At 33.2% G+C, this 16,910-nt stretch overlaps 1 protein-coding gene and 1 long non-coding RNA gene across 5 annotated transcripts; one reads left to right on the top strand and one right to left on the bottom strand.

Moving 5' to 3' along the window:
• Positions 1-205: 205 nt before the first annotated feature.
• LOC114184348 (Werner Syndrome-like exonuclease) lies at positions 206-838 on the bottom strand. Its single transcript, XM_028071658.1, has one exon. It carries the CDS (start codon positions 836-838, stop codon positions 206-208), a length of 633 nt encoding a protein of 210 aa, XP_027927459.1.
• A 6,930-nt stretch (positions 839-7,768) lies between these two features.
• On the top strand, positions 7,769-10,822 carry LOC114183599. Of its 4 annotated transcripts, none has more exons than XR_003604397.1 (4): positions 7,769-9,232; positions 9,508-9,610; positions 9,809-9,843; positions 10,687-10,822. It is a non-coding gene; the product is annotated as an uncharacterized LOC114183599 (long non-coding RNA). The 4 variants fall into 4 exon arrangements; XR_003604396.1 differs by having other exon boundaries at positions 7,770-9,232; positions 9,805-9,843; XR_003604398.1 differs by lacking the exons at positions 9,809-9,843; positions 10,687-10,822 and having other exon boundaries at positions 7,772-8,080; positions 8,762-9,232; positions 9,508-9,674.
• Positions 10,823-16,910: the final 6,088 nt, after the last annotated feature.

Genomic DNA, 16,910 nt, shown 5'->3' with positions numbered 1-16,910 from the left:
TCCTCAATTAAGAAACATAAAAACAAACCTAACATAACACGCAAAAGTAACAGTGAGAAATGACAGATACAGCAGAAACTAGCAAAGGTAACAGCGAGAAATGAAGAAACTGCAGAGGCTAATTACCTAGAGCAAAGTTAACAGTGAGAAATGACAGCAACTGCAGAAGCTACTCATCTAGCAACGGTAGAAATGACAGAAGCTACTACGGATACGAGCGTTCATTCAACACGCGTCCAATCTCATAGGAGAGGAAGGCATCAATGACAGCATACTGAACCTGTTCGGTGGTGAGCTGGGGAGTATCCCAGAAACTCCTGGTCACACTCAGCGGCTTCTCAACCTCCACTTCGAGAACATGGCGGCACAGAGTCTTCAGCCCAGCCCGCTTCAGATGAGGGTAACGCCAAAGCAAATCCGCAGCCAGAGAACGAAGTTCACACACGTTCCCCACGTAGAGGCCGTAGTCTTGAAGAAGCTTCTTGGCGTCAGCGCGTATCCCAACGCCGAAGAAAGTAACGTTAGGGTCTAGGAAGAAGGAAACGAGAGAGTGGGGAATGTAAGGAGAATGGATAATCTGGAAGACGAGGCAAGCGTGACCCACGCAGAGTTGGAGGGTGGCTACGGGGTTTTGCGTGTTGGGCTGAGTGTTAGGCCGCCACTCAATGTCCAGGCCCACCATGAGGTCCTGGCGACGGCCGGTGTTGTTGGAGAGCCACCTCTCGACTTGGAAGGGGTGGTGGGTGACGAGGGTGTGGATGTTGTGATTTTCGAAAGTGACGTCGTATAGGTTGTAGGTGTTGTTGCGGATGTTGTAGTCCACTACGTTTCTATTCATCATTACTAAAATGCAGAGACTCGCAGAGGGAGAGAGGATTTTGATTTTGGAGTGGTATATATGGGTGGTGATAAAAAGGAGAAGAGGAACCGTCTTTATACAGTTTCTCTTTTTTATAGGGTTGTATATCTTTCGGTTTTCGTTTTTCAACTTTGGACGTTAAAGACACACTTTTCCTAAATTACAGTTCTAATTTTCATATTTTATTTATATCCTTTTAACAAGTCTTTTATTAATTTGTTTTTATAAATATGGGAGTGATGAAAAAGTAAAAATTTATATAGAGATGTCCAATGAATAAGAAGAATTTTATTATTATTTGTTGATATAAAAAGTAAAAAGTTTATTATTTGAATTGATCGTTTATTATAACTTATTTTTAGTTGTTGATATCTATTACAATGAAACATAATTAAATATTATAAATATGCTATATAACTAGTTATTTACTTTTTTAACTAAATAATGGTTATATATATATATATATAATATTTAATTATATTGCATTCTAAATGAATAAAAAGATATATATTATTATGTATGGATGTTGGAATTTTTAAAACCAAGAAAATATGAGTTATTATTAAATATTATAATTAGGGATGTAAAAAAAATTTGTATTTGTGGATATTCGCGGACCAAAACCTGCAACTGGAGATGTCAAAAGTATCCGTACCCGCGGGTATCCGCGGATAAAACCCGCAACGGGTAGGAAATGGATATTAAAAATGGATACCTGCTACCCGCGGATATGGGTATTTTTGATACTCGTATGTTACCGGGGCGAGTACGGGTATCATAGTATCCGTACCCGCTAAACTTTACCTTATATATATATATATATATATATATATATATATATATATATATATATATATATATATATATTAGTAAACAACATTATGAGTCTTCATTCAATAATGATGGTCATATTCTTACCCCACAAATGAGTAAATTACTTCCATATACTGTGGAGGCATTGATGTGTCTCTAAGACTGGTTATGGACCAACATGGAAGGTAATGAAATTAACACTTTTACTTAGATATTTTAATTAAGTGATTGTTAGAAATTTTTACTGAACTTCTTATGTTTTAAGGCTCTTCTAGATTAAAATTGGACAACATGAAACTTTATACAATGTTGCAAGAGGTGGACATGGATGAAGTTAGTAATTTCTTTAATATTTTATTCAAAAATAAACTACAATATAAATTGATAGTGATTTTTTATTTGTTTGTTTTTCAAGAATCAATCGGAGAAAGGGGACTTGTTGATATAAACACTAATTATGGTTAAATATTTATTTTTTAAAATATTTTTGTAAATACCCGCGGATATCCGTGGATACCCGCGGATATGAAAAAAATAGACGGGTACCCGCATAACGGATATGGATACGGGTACGGAGCGAATATTTATCCAGCGAGTAGGGTACGGGGGAGCTACTACCCGTACCCTACCCGCCCCGTTGACATCCTTACCTGCAACGAGTAAGAAATGAATTTTAAAAATGGATATCCGCATATTAATGGTGCATATATGGGTATCATAATATTTGTACCTATGGGTACCTATACCTGCTATACTCTAATTTAAATTAAAAAAAATTATTAAAACATTAATACATTGATTTTAAATGGGTTATTTTTTATCAATTGGTTTTAAAAAAATTTCATTTATTTGTAAATTGTCATTTAACACTATTTAAACGAGTTATTTTGACTTTGTTTGAAATTTATGAAGGTTATGCATTGTATTTTTATTTGGATTTATGGTTAAATTTTTTTATTAAATATTAAATTTTTTTTAGATACCCACGGGTACCCATGAATATCCGTAGATATTAAAAAAAATATACGGGTATCCGCATAACGGATACCCGCATAGATATAGGTAGGGGTATGGGGCGGATATTTATCCAGCGGGTAGGGTACGGGAGAGCTACTACCCGTATCCTACCCGCATGTTGACATCCTTAATTATAACCAGATGTTGTTGATGAGAACATTTAATGTTCTTTATTAGAAGTTCCAACCCATAAGTCTTTCCTCGCCATTGATTTTCTTCTCCTACCATAGGTCTAACCCATGCATGTAGGCCTGAGCACTGGTCGGGTTGGGTCGGATTCGGGTTCAATAAGTCCAATTCAGTACAATCTGAATCTGATATTTTTGAATCCACAACCGACCGTTTAACTTCTCGGATTAGGCAGATTCAGGTTATCGAAGTTACGGTTTGATTTGGATGGATTCAGGTTATCCGAATCTTAGAGATAAAAAAATGGAGTTGAAAGAAGATGAGATAGAAGTTGTAAAGTCCAGCCAAGATGAATGAAAAACTCAAAATAATGAACGAAAAACCCAAGGCATACAATCACATAAACGAACCAAATGGACATGACTCGACAAAAAGCACCAGCAACCGACATCGAAAGCAATAAAGTCGCAACACCATGGCATCCGAAGCAAGGCTTAAGGGCCACCAACTGGCTTGAGAGAAACATGGGAGAAAGTTGGGGAAAAAAGAAATGACTTGTGGCAGCCCCAATAGATTAGGTTAACAGGGAAGAAAGTTGGGGAAGACAACAAATGGGCTGCGGGAACTAATTAGGTTAAACAAAAGTGATTCGGGTCAGGTTGGATATCCGCAGATTTAAATTTTAATATCCATATTCGACCACCCAAACCCATTTTTACCCGAATTTCGTGATCCATTTAGACCCGACTCGTATAAAACCGCCCGAATAACATATTGTTTTTACGATTCAGACGGGTTCGGATGGATCCACATTACTTGCTCAGCCCTACATGCATGCAACTCTGCAGTCGCGAAGATGTACTAAAATGAGAGGCACTAAAAAATCATATGCATGTAGTAAATTTGTGTGAATGATAAGAATAATATCTATGCCAATGCAATAAAAGGAGAAACAAAGGCTTATAAAAGCATGAATACTAACTTTATAGTATCCTGTGATTATCAAGCATCGATAATAAAACAACATGTCCAACAACAAATTCATTTTTAGATTATTGACACACAAAAAACTTCATGATTATCACACGTTTATCGTCATATCTGTGTATGTAATCCGACAAAGAATTAATCTTATTTTGGACTGATCAATACTCGTATGGATAAAAATAAACACAAATATTTAACATTTTTCACAATCAATCTACTCAAAAGAGACCACTTTGACAACTTCTTGATTCAATTAGCTCATTTAAAATGTTAAACTATTATAATTTGAAGTTTTATGTACCAAATCCAAAGAAAAATTAATAATAAAAACTTCAAAAAGAATTCCAATATGAATTTGGAAACCATCAATTTTAAGCGACAAATTATGCATATTCAAATAATATTGACAAGCATAAAAAATCCAAAATTTAAAATTTTCAAAATCACACATGAATACATAATAGAGTATGTGTTGACTGTGATACCAATTGAAGGAAAATTCTAAGAAATAATAATTGTTCCTGAACACTTACCAATACAGATTCAAAATGCATACCACAATTGTAACACTCTAGATGGATATTACTTGATAAAATAAAATTTTATTGAAATTTAAGATAGTAAATAAAATTCCCAAACACGGGAAAATTTAAAACTTTATCGCCGCAGTTATATTACGCTGTGACATCATTATTACAAGCTCATAGTAGAGAAAAGCTTCATAAAGTTTATTACAATGTAGAAATTAAAATATAAAGTAAATCATCCCCTAGTGTGCCCCGCTGAGTCCTTACGCATCAGCACGCTCACTTGGATTCACATATGCTTCCACGTGACAAATCACATGATCATCGCCAAACACAAACAGAAAGGGTGAGCTGAGAAAGAAAAATAATACAATCAATAAAATAATAAGAATTAACCCTCACCCAATCTATCTTAGACAATTTTAATTTATTGACTTCTTTATAACGTTCCACCCCAATCTTATAACCTATATGAGAAAGATCCATTCACAACCTTGATCCTTAGGGATTATCATGCTTCCACGAATCTACCCGCTCGTGGTCCAACTCTACGAACCTCCTCGCCCGTAGTCCAACTCTATGAACCTGTCCACTCGTAGTCCAACATGCGTGAACACCTACTATGAACCTCCCCGCTCATAGTAGCCTCAAGTGTGAGCACGGAACATACGAACCTCCACGCTCGTATCCCCACACAAGAGTACAATAGATATGAACTTCCCGTCCGCATCAATCACGCATTTCCAACCTCCGTTACGAATCTCCCCGCTCATAACTAGTCCAGCATATCCCCGACCAAACCCTCAAGACCATCGATGTAAAACGCTACAAAACAATACATTGTCCGCACGCTATTGCCTGGCGTTGCCTAGGCACCGCCAGATGAAGTTGCGTTGCAGACTGCTTGGCAAAAACTCTCATCGCTAGGCACTCCCAGAAACAATAGCACATATCCCATACATCAATTATTCATACATATATGTATACATTCACAATTGAGATTGGGTTGAAACTTGAGTTTATCCAAGAGTTAATCATACTCTTAGGAGCTCTAAAACAACAACACAATAATACATATTCTAATACCAAATCCAAGATTTATCTCAAACAGTACCTACAAAAGCCCCTTCCAACCAAACCCTCATGTCAACCCAAAATTAACATCAACACATAGTCATGTAATCTCACATTACACAATCCAAAACCAGAAACCATATTCTGCAACATGTTTCTTTATAATATATACACATTTATTTATTAGAATCATATTTGTTTTTAAAAGCGCTGCACCATCTACATAATTCTACTACACCTTCATTAATCACATCTTCATTTTTTTTATTCTTATTTATTTATTTGTTTATTTTTATAATATAACTCATGAAAAAACCTCTGCACTTCCCAACCATTATTTTTTATGACGATCTCCAATTTTTTGTCAATTACGAGACTGCACCCATTTTATAAACTTATTTCACACTTAATAGATCACTATTTTACACTCCTACCAATACGTATTAACCCTTTATTATTCCAACGATCAACACCTAATAAAACTTCATACTTACAATTTCAACCCCTGGCTTAATCGCTACGCAAACATAATAATAATTCAACTACAAAAGCCTTTAATATATCTTTACCATATCATATACATTACTATGCAATATATTATATATACACAAAACACGCTGCCACTGACTTTTGATACCAAAACGTAATATCAACCTACCATTATTCATATTAGATTAGTTTTATTTGATACAATGCCTAATATAATATAATATTATATATATATATATATATATATATATATATATATATATATATATATACACACACGTTGTCTATATTTCTGCATAATTAATATAGAAAATCACACTTGCATTTTTATACCTTTATATGAATACATGTAATATATCTACATCTTGAAATCCAGAATTTTAATTCTCTCTCTGGATTGCAATTCTCGGCCCTCACTTGACATACACACTATGACTCTTTGTTTTCTCACTTACTCTTCTCTCTCTCCCACACATTCAGCCCAAAATAAATAATACAAATACTACAGTTTCTAGATTTTTCCATCACTTAGCAAAAATATAAAAATATAAAGGGTCTACTTACTCTAGCCAAGATTCAAACCCATAACCTTCCAACACATCCTACACATGCACACCAACAAACCATCACATTATTTTTGTCAATTCACACATTCATACAAACTTAAACCATGCTTCCGCATTCACAATATTTTGGTAAAATAAAACACAATTAAAATTACACTAATGGTACACACCAGACTTGAACCCAAGTCCTCTCAACCACTTAAGTTGACTTTATTCCTTACCAAAGACTTGTCAGTAAATTTTCTTAAGGTACTTCCAACCCACAATTGTTGTAATTTATTTATTATTCTTTATTCCAATTTCCCGGGTCTTACAACAATCATATATTAACTTTTAATGAACTCATAATCTAATTCATGATGAAAAGAATGCGGAAACGTGTTTGTCTTTGAGAATGATGTGGATAATGAAATTAACCGTGAGTATGTAATATTTCAAATGTAGAGAGTCTTAAACACTGCTCTTATTTTCTCTCCGGGTAAGGATGAAAAGAAGAAAAAAAAAACCCTAGTGTAGTACATAATGTTACCCCTTTTACACATGGGGACCCTTGATTTTAATAATTCTAATTTGACCCTCTTCAAATCAGAATATTATGTTAGGGTGTCTACATAAAAACTTTTCATAACACTTATGTCCTTAATTACTAACACATTTAAATAATATATATGTAACCCAAAAATTCTAAACAAAAAATAACTTTAAAATTGCCAGACTCAATCCATGGACCGACTTTTATAAAATTAAGATAGATAAGGTTGAATTATAATCGGGATGATTTGACCTTCTGTCAAACTGACAAGACATGTAAAACTAAAACTAAGGATATGATATTTTGACTCACTTTTTTTTATCTAATTTTAACTCACCATTCTAATTATCCTTAGATTATCTATTTTGACTTTTTGTAGTGATGTGATAATCCAATGGTCATTGAAGTAATGAGTTAAAAGTGAGTAAAAAGAGTGGATAAAAATATCATTATCCTAAAATTTATTATCTTTTTTAAAATTGTGAAATTAATAGAAGTTTTGTATATTCTTAGTTTTTTTATTTAGCGATGTTTTGTGAATGTGGAATTATAAGGTCAGTATAGTGATAAAAATTGAAAGGAAGGATGAGAAAATTCATGGGATTCCTCAACTCTTCGTACACTACAAAAAAAATATTATTTTGTGGGAATTATTTTTGGGAGGTTATTAAAAACCTCCAGTCATAACTATGATTTAAGACAATTGTGATCAATTCTCTGAATGCTAATAGTTTCGGGGGGTTTTGTATTTTTTTTAAGAGGTATATGACCTCCGCAAATTGTAATACCTTTTCACACATTTTTCCAAAATTTTCCTATTCTAACTTTTTTTACTTAAAATTGAAAACCTAAACACCTTCTCCCTCATAGAAAACCTAAACACCTTCTCCCTCAATCAGTCGCATCTCTAGCTTTGTCGCTCACTCTTTCACTCATGATTCTAGCTCAGTTGCCCACTCCGTCACGTGTCACTCTATTACTCCGTCGTAGGCAGCCCTATCATTCGTCGGAGTTGTTCGCAACTTTTAGGAGCTTCCACTTCCGATTGTTTTCCTAACATTTCACTTTCGATTTGCTTGCACTCATGGTACTGCAATGTAAACTTTTATCTAATTTGTGAATGTTGAAACCTAATTTTGGATAATTTTCACAAAGCAATCCAAATAGAAATGTGGCACTTACATTTACCGTTTGAAAGTTTGGTAGTTTTTATGATGCTAATGATTCGTTGTAGGTGCATTATTCATTCCAAAATCATGAATGCTTTTGAACTTTTCTCTATTTTGTTTTTGTTTTGTTTCATTTTTCCAATGAGTCTCTATAAAGTCTCGACCTAGTGTTAGTGCCTGAGTTGGCACTATGGTAGGTGTATGCGGCTGGAAAAACTGAATATATTTTGCATATTCAAAATAGTTTTTCTTAGCAATTAGTATCTTGATCAGAACTAACTAAAAACAAAGGCTCAAACTGGGTTTTCGAGTTTTTTATTTTTTTTATTACTGAAATTGTGTTGGTGTATGGTGAGTTTCTTAAGCAGCAATCCAAATATATTTTTAAATTATTGAAACGAGCCTCTTTGATATTCTTACTTGGTTTAGGATTTTAACCCTTGTCCAAAACCATCTTAAATCAGGCTAATGGAAGTTTTCTGAGTTTCTACCATCTTTGCTTAATGATTCTTGTTTGTTTAGTTATGAATTGTTCATGCCTCGGGCATTTTTGCTTTAACACCCCTTGATTAGTTAGCCTATTCCTTTTATTAATGAAGGTTGTCCTGCATTAACTACATTGCCTAATTTGGTAGCTTCACAAGGGATGGAGTCCGAGATCATGCCTCTCAAATGTCCATTACAAGCTTCATTGCCGAATTTAGCTTCTTCTTGTGTTGGATAGATAACCTGTGTAAATCATGCAGAGTTCTTTCTTGGTTGTTTTCTCTGATATTGTTTTCTTTGACAGATCATGGCAGGAAACATGTCTGATCCAAGTGGGAGCAAGGGTGCAAATATTTTCATTGTATCTTCTTCCTTGTTTTGAAAAAATTATGGAAAACGCCCTTACATTACCATGATTTTTCTACAAAACTTCTGTTAATAAGGATAGTTCTGAGAAGTTAGAAGGGACATTCTCATTGTCAATTATGCCTGATCGGTTTGTATTTTACTTGGAAGGACATGCTCCTAGAGTTGACCTGCCCATAAGATCAGTAGAGATAAGCTGGTCCACTCCAAATAATAATGTAGGTTATCAAGTTATGTATTTATGCCTTTCTAGATGTTCTAATAATATAATTTCTGCACTGATTAATTGAATGGATAAATTGTCTTTTTTTATTAATGTGATAGAATCTTTATCATGGCTTATGTGCTGGAAAACTCAATGAGTTTCAATTGTTAATGATATTTTTTATTAATGATAGAATATATTTGAGCATTTCTATGAGTTTCAGTTCTTTATTGTTTCAATTACATCTTGTTTTTGATGACATGATAGCTTGTCGTTATGATATTTTAGGTTATAAAAGACTCCAATGGTGGCAACCTTGTTGATATGGAGCCTAGGATGCACAGTTTTGGAAATGGCTACAACTAAACCTCATTGGAGTCAGCATGAAAGGGTTAGTAATTTATGTATGTCAATATATTGGAAGTTTTAGCTAGCTTTTTTATATTTTGTTTCCCCGAGATATATATATATATATATATATATATATATATATATATATATATATATATATAGTTATTTTAGCTAGCTTGTCGTTCATTGTTATTTATGGCATTCACAAAGTCATTTAATACTCCTCTTCTTTAGATAGATGAAGAGTTGCAGAGACACAATGAACTTATATTTGTAAGTTTAGTTGATTTATTTTTTAAAATTTATTTTTTAATGATTATTTAAGTTCTTGTTCCATAATTAGATAAAACACTCGAAGAAATTTTGTCCCAACTTTCATTAATTCCAACAAGGAAGTAAAAATATGCTTGTTCATTGAAAAAAAAAATTAAAGTAAGCCTTTATTCAAACTTATCTAAACTTATATATTGCTTATAAAACAATTATTAGGTGCTGGCATTCATGAACTTAACATAACTAGTGAAACTGGTGCACAGTTTATATAATTAGATGAAATGTTCTATTATGTCAATTGTTATCATTTTGTACCTGTTTCTAGAACAAGGATTTGGGTTGAACCAGAAACTTATCGACTTTGAAAGTAGTTTGTTTTTACCTATGTCTCATCCATAAGCCTCTGCCAAGTACTTTTGGATATGATGAAACTACTCGCTAGAATTATTTTCTTCCAGATGTGATTCTTGTAGCATCTACTAATATATTTGTCAATAAAATAAACTTCAAAATATAATTTCAACTCGTAATTTATACCAAACAACACTTCATAGACTTCTGAAATATTAATAGAAGAGTGTTAATAATATTTTTTTAACAAACTCTTACAAAAAGAAATAAAAAACTTGTTAATAGCATTATATTTGACACCAAACATTGCATAATATATTTGATACCATAGGTTCCACCAAACACAGCACAATAACATTATAAAATCTCGGTCTCTAATATATCTAGAACTGATTTTTTTTGCACCCAAATTCCGTCACCCAATACTCAAACTGCTTTTGAAATAATTTTGTTGTGATATTTGACATGGAAGAGAACTTTGGACAAATGCAGTGAATGCCACCCCAATTTCGGTGATAAAACCATAGAAAGTTCAAAAACATTGTGGCCAAAATTGCACTCGATATGAACCACTTCTAGAATCTTGTTTACAGCTTCAAACAAGATGAGAGTGATTGAATCTTCTCTTCAATAGGTCTTGTCAAGTGTTTCAGACCTTCTGTCAAAGCAGATGTTGATGTCAATGAAGCTTTCAATATCCCAAGACCCTGCACAATTCAAACAAAGAGTGTGATATAATCTCATACAAAAAGTAACAGCATACAAAGCAAGATCCTCACTGTTTCTTACCTCCTTCACACCAATTGCAATGACCCTTTCCTCCAAGTCAAATAGTGGTACTTTTAGTGTATTGATATATGAAACAGCATAAGTGGATGACATAGGAGACACAACCAAGTCATCTGTTACCATGTACATTACTGGTCCTTTCACAAAACCAAGAATACTTGAAGACTCTCCAGTAGAGGATTTAGGATCAACAATATTATATGATGTTCCACAATATGAATAAATAGAAGAAAAGCTTTCTACACCAATTGGTAATATCTGGTTGCTGAGGTTAAAATGTGAAGCACATAGAGGGTTGGCTAGTCTGTCTTTGAGCTCTTGTGAGATTAAATATCTTTCTGAACTCAGTTCATTCATGCTCTTATATAAACTATCTATGCAGCTTACTGAAGAAAATCCTTCAAGCATGTGAAGTACTCCACCCAAGGGAAAAGTAAGAAAACTAAGAAGAAAATCTACAAACTCTTCCTCTGCTTCCGCAAACAGAATCTTCCCATTTGATTTTCTTATTTGTATTTTCACAACCATTTTCCTACCCTCAACAGATGCTATATTTCCAATCTCAAACAGGTTTTGGCTTATAGGGCTAAAATTACCAAGATGTTGTTTATTTCTTAAGATTAAATCTGTCATAGGAGTCCTTGAGATCAATGAAAACTTGAGCAAGTCCACTACCTGCAATAAAAAGTGAAGGAACCAATGATATGAAAGAATGGATGTACAAAAACAAAGTTAACAAATGGCATACCTACTTCTTGGTGACAACCACAATTTGTTCCTCAAGAGTATTCATGTCTTCAATTCCAAGCTTATGAAACAGATCTGCACTTGCTCCAAAAACATTAGGCATTATATAAAGATCATCAGAAACTAAAAAAGACGCAGATTCCTTGACAAAGCCATTTTCTAAGCTCGGTATGTCTAAAGGTTGCACCACCCTGTTCATTAGTTTTCCACAACCACATCTTTGATTCCTAAAAGTGCTCACAAGGGACGGCTTTATAACACATTCCAACAAGTTCTCACAAAAGTAGTAACTTTTAGGCTCAGAATCATCAATATTCAGCTTCAGATTTTTGCAATAATCTTCCATAGAGTTCCTTGGTTGAAGCAGCATTTCCTTGCACGTTTGAATCCATAGAAATTTTTCTTCAAGATGCGACACGCTTTCGTATAATGTGCTCAGGCTTCCAATTTTAACTGGCTGTACATTGGACTCCTTAGCCACGAGTCTAGCAATAGTCCCCAAAGGCAATGTTATGAAACTGAGTAGAACATCCACAAAATCTTTCCCTGCTTCAGCAAACACAACTTTATTGTTCTCTTTGTTTACCAAAACTTTCAGAGAAATTGTGTGATCTTCATCCCCTGATTGAGTTGCAATTCCTGCCATTGTGGCTTCACTATCACAAGTCAGCCTTGCCAAACTCTATATATAGAGAGAGCACAATCGTTTGAAATTATAACTTTTTATGTTTAATTCGATTCACCTGTTACCGATAAAAGAAGATCAGAAATTCACTTGTTCTAGTTTTAATGAACAAAATATTACAAAAATTAATAAATATTTAAATAATATTTCCATTGTAATTAAAGCTTCTTAAACTCTTTATCTTCTTTTTACTACAGTTTTAACTTTTTCTTCACATTGGCACAATATTTTTTTTAAAACTATTAATAATTTTTTTTAAAAGCTTACGTTTTCATTAATTTCCATTTTAAAGAAGAAAAATTCTGTTATACGGGCAGTAGAAAGTCAAAATAAAAACTAAATTTACAAAAGTGTGAGTGTATTAATCATGAGTATAGAAAAGATTTGACAAAGTATTTTATTATTTATTTTAATGGCATAGAGTATGAGATATTTTGTGAGCATTTGAGTACCTATAATAACATTTATAAATTTTTTTGGTCTATTAACATGCAAGATAACATAATAACAAATAAAATAACACACCTACGTAAATACAAGGAACTCAGTTTAAAAAAACATTTTATATATTATAGACATCATATCACTAGATATAACAAAATCTTTCCTGCTTCATCAAACACAGATCTATTGGTTTTCATGTTTAATTCGATTAACCCGATACTGATAAAGAATCTTTTTAACGAAATATTACAAAATTAATAAATATTTAAATAATATTTCCATTGTAATTAAAGCTTCTTAAACTCTTCATCTTCGTTTTAATCCCGTTTTAACTTTTTTTCACATCCCTCATAAAAGAGGCGGCACAATATTTTTTTAAAATTATCAATAATTTCATTTTTAATTTATTTTTTGTAAACGCTTACGTTTTCATTAATTTCCATTTTAAAGAAGTAAAATTCTATTATATAGGCAGTGAAAAGTCAAAATAAAAACTAAATTTGAAAATATAATCGTAAAAATTTGGTAGAGTATTTTATCCTTTATTTTAATGACTTATTATGTTGAATATTAAAAAGTATTTAAATAATATATATATATATATATATAATAATAATAATAATAATAATAATAATAATAATAATAATAATAATAATAATAATGATAACAAACTTAGAGCATAATAACCGTAATAACAAATAAAATGACAAATCCTACACGGTTATGTGTAAAGTATCATATTCGTCTATGGCCAATGCACTAGTGCAAAAAGTCATATTACATAGGTTCTGAAGCGTTTAGATCAGTTCTGGAACTGATATAATATTAGTCAATGTAATATGTCTTTCACGTATTAGATCGGTTGTAATGAACCGATCTAATAATTCTATATTAGATTGGTTTCAAATAACCGATCTAAAGATACCCACCCAGAGAAACATCAAATAAGCTATATTAGATCGATTATGGACGAAACCGATCTAATATAGTTGAGATCACTTAAAGAAGAAACAGGCAATATTAGATCGGTTTTAACCTTAACCGATCTAATATATTCAACTACCACTCTAGCCAAATCATCCGACAGTTGCACAGTGTGCATGGTTGATGCCCCTGGATACAATCTCCCAATGGCAACTAAATGAGGAGGGACAACATACACTTGTACGAGAGTTCCATCTCCGTGACCTCCTCTTCATGTCTTCTTGTTCCATATTATGTTGCTGAGACATGGACTCTCATCGTTGATTTCACACCTTAATTCATCAGTTACTTGTGCCTTTATCGTCTGAGTTAATTGCTCCATCATCTCAGGTGTGATAGGAGCTGTCTGTGTGGTGTTTTGCTGCTGATAATTTCCAAAGTATTGTCTCACACCCACACCATAACCAGCAGTACGTACACGACCAGGGTGCTCTTCAGTACCTAAAGCAATGGTCAATATATCTTGACGACCCTGGGGAAGAAAACTTCCTTGTGTATTTTGTTCTACAAGAGAATCCTGTAAAAACAATATTGAATTATGCTCTACAAGTCAATCATGTTACTCATACGACAAATTGAATAACTAGTTAAGGCAAAATATGTTACTAACTTACAATTCTTTCAGCAATAACTTGTGATTTCTTAGATGTCATTTTCTCTCCCGGTTTAGTACGAGCCAACTTCCATTTCTCATGTCGGCTAGGAGGGGATGTAGGATTTAGATGTCCTTCATTTGAACCTGTTGAGTCCATTTGTTGTTTTAGCTTTTCTTCCATTATTCTCTACTCCAGCAAATCATATCCTCCACGAGAAAGCCTGTGTGGTGTTTCATTTTTTTCTTTGTATAGCTTGTGCTTTCTTTCTCTTTTCCTGTTAAAACAATAATATATATATAAATGGTTAATCATATGACATATAATTAATATTTAAACGGTAATATATATATATATATATATATATATATATATATATATATATATATATATATATATATATATATATATATAGAGAGAGAGAGAGAGAGAGAGAGAGAGAGAGAGAGAGAAATATACCGCCCAAGCGGGATCCAGTCGACTTTGAACAAATGCTTCCCATGTTTGCTCGTCTATGCCATACATCTCACAAGGAGACTTTTCTTTGTATTTCCCAAATACATAGAAGCTTGACAACATCGTCTTGAATGCTTTCCATTTTATAGCTACTGACGACATTATCCTCCTCCGTGTGAAATCAGAAGTGTTGAATTCATAGTTTTCCTATTCATAGGTAATAAATATTCATGAGTTGACAATAGAAATAAGTAGTAAATATTCATAAGTTGACAAGTTAAGTTACACAAATATCCTGCCAAATCATGTTTTTATCAACTTTTGACACATGATCCCAATCTGGTTCCAAAATGGACACCTTTGTTCGTGCTGACACACTCAAATAGCTAGAAAAATTCTGACGGGTTGGCCCTATAGGTCTGCCTGTCTTAGGGTTTATGTCCACATGTGTCTTATCCTTAATCAATCGCTTCAGAGCTTGCTTTTGTAGACGGGTAGCTGCTCTAGTCTTCTTCTTGGATGAACCTTCCATGAAACCTGTAAAAAATAACACATGTTAGATAATTAATGATTTAAAACTAAATGAATAATAAAAAAAATAACATGAAATTTCACCTATAATGGAAGTGTGACAATGTTCTCCCATATTCCTTCATTATGATCATTACACATAACATTCACTTCATCATTATGAACATCCTCATTCAAAGCAGGTATTCGCCTTAAGATTGAGACTTGAGTGATCACGATCATGAGTATCTAATTGCATCCTTCCTTTAAGAACAACTGACCACCTCTCATTTGAAGGATCTTTAACATAAAACACTTGTTTTGATTGGTATGCCATGATAAAAAAGTCTTCCTTATAAGCCACCTTATTAAGATCAACCAAAGTAAATACCAAGTCATCAACATGCACTCTTGTATTATTATCAACCCATTTGCACTTAAATGCAGACACTCTGAATTTGACATAATCAACCTCCCATATCTCTTGAATGACCCCAAAGTAACTTATAGAAGCCATAATAGGATTATTATCTTTTGAACTAGCAAAGTGCATGGATTATGCTTCGAGGGTCACACCGCTATTTTGCATAGTACTCTTATCATCTTCCTCCTTTGAATAAAAAGAGAACATGTTAATGTCATATGTTGTCCATGTTATAACATCAAAGTTAGGTCCTCGTGCTAGCCATTTTAATTCCTCAATCTCACAATCTAATTCCACAATTTTTTCTCTAAACCATTTTAGAAATGTCCTATTGTGCTCAATCAACAACCATTTTTCATTTGCCCGAGGATTTAAAGATTTCACCAATTTTTTGTGTTCCTCTATGTAAGGAATAATGACATCAGTGTTATTCAATACGTACAAATGTTCTTTGAGAACTTCACATTGATCTTTTCAAACCACCCTTACACCACGTGTGCCTTTACCTTCATTCCTTCCTTCATGTCTAGATTGTGGAATGCCAACAGCCTCTGTTTCTAACATATAATCTATACAAAACTCAATTGCTTCCTCAGTTATATATCTCTCAATAATTGATGCTTCTGGACGATATGAATTTTTCACATACCCCTTCAATATTTTCATGTATCTCTCAACTAGGTACATCCATCTTAAAAACCCTGGTCCACATATTCTAATTTCCCTTACTAGATGAACTATTAAATGGACCATGATGTCAAAAAATGAAGGAGGAAAATACATCTCCAGTTGACACAAGATAACAATAGCTTCATTCTGACAAATACTATTAAAAAACATGCAAAGAAAAGTGATAACATGTCTAACACTTTTAGGTAAGATGCCACGAATAGTCACTGGGAGAAGTTGTTGCATGAGAACATGACAATCATGAGATTTTAAACCAACAAGTTTCATATCTTCCATTGACACAAGACTTTTAATATTTGAAGAGTATCCTAATGGTACTTTCATTCCTCATAGACTATCACAAAAACTTCTTTTCTCAAGTCTAGACAGAGTATGACAAGCAGGAGGTAAATAT

Source organism: Vigna unguiculata, chromosome 5 (genome assembly GCF_004118075.2).
Source record: "Vigna unguiculata cultivar IT97K-499-35 chromosome 5, ASM411807v1, whole genome shotgun sequence".
Classification (NCBI taxonomy): domain Eukaryota; kingdom Viridiplantae; phylum Streptophyta; class Magnoliopsida; order Fabales; family Fabaceae; genus Vigna; species Vigna unguiculata.
The sequence above is the reverse complement of the archived record's forward strand: the minus strand, read 5'-3'. Positions and strand labels throughout refer to the sequence as shown.

What these genes read in the sequence shown, in the direction of transcription:
- LOC114184348 (XM_028071658.1), bottom strand. Translation starts at nt 838, where the DNA reads ATGAATAGAAACGTAGTGGACTACAACATCCGCAACAACACCTACAAC.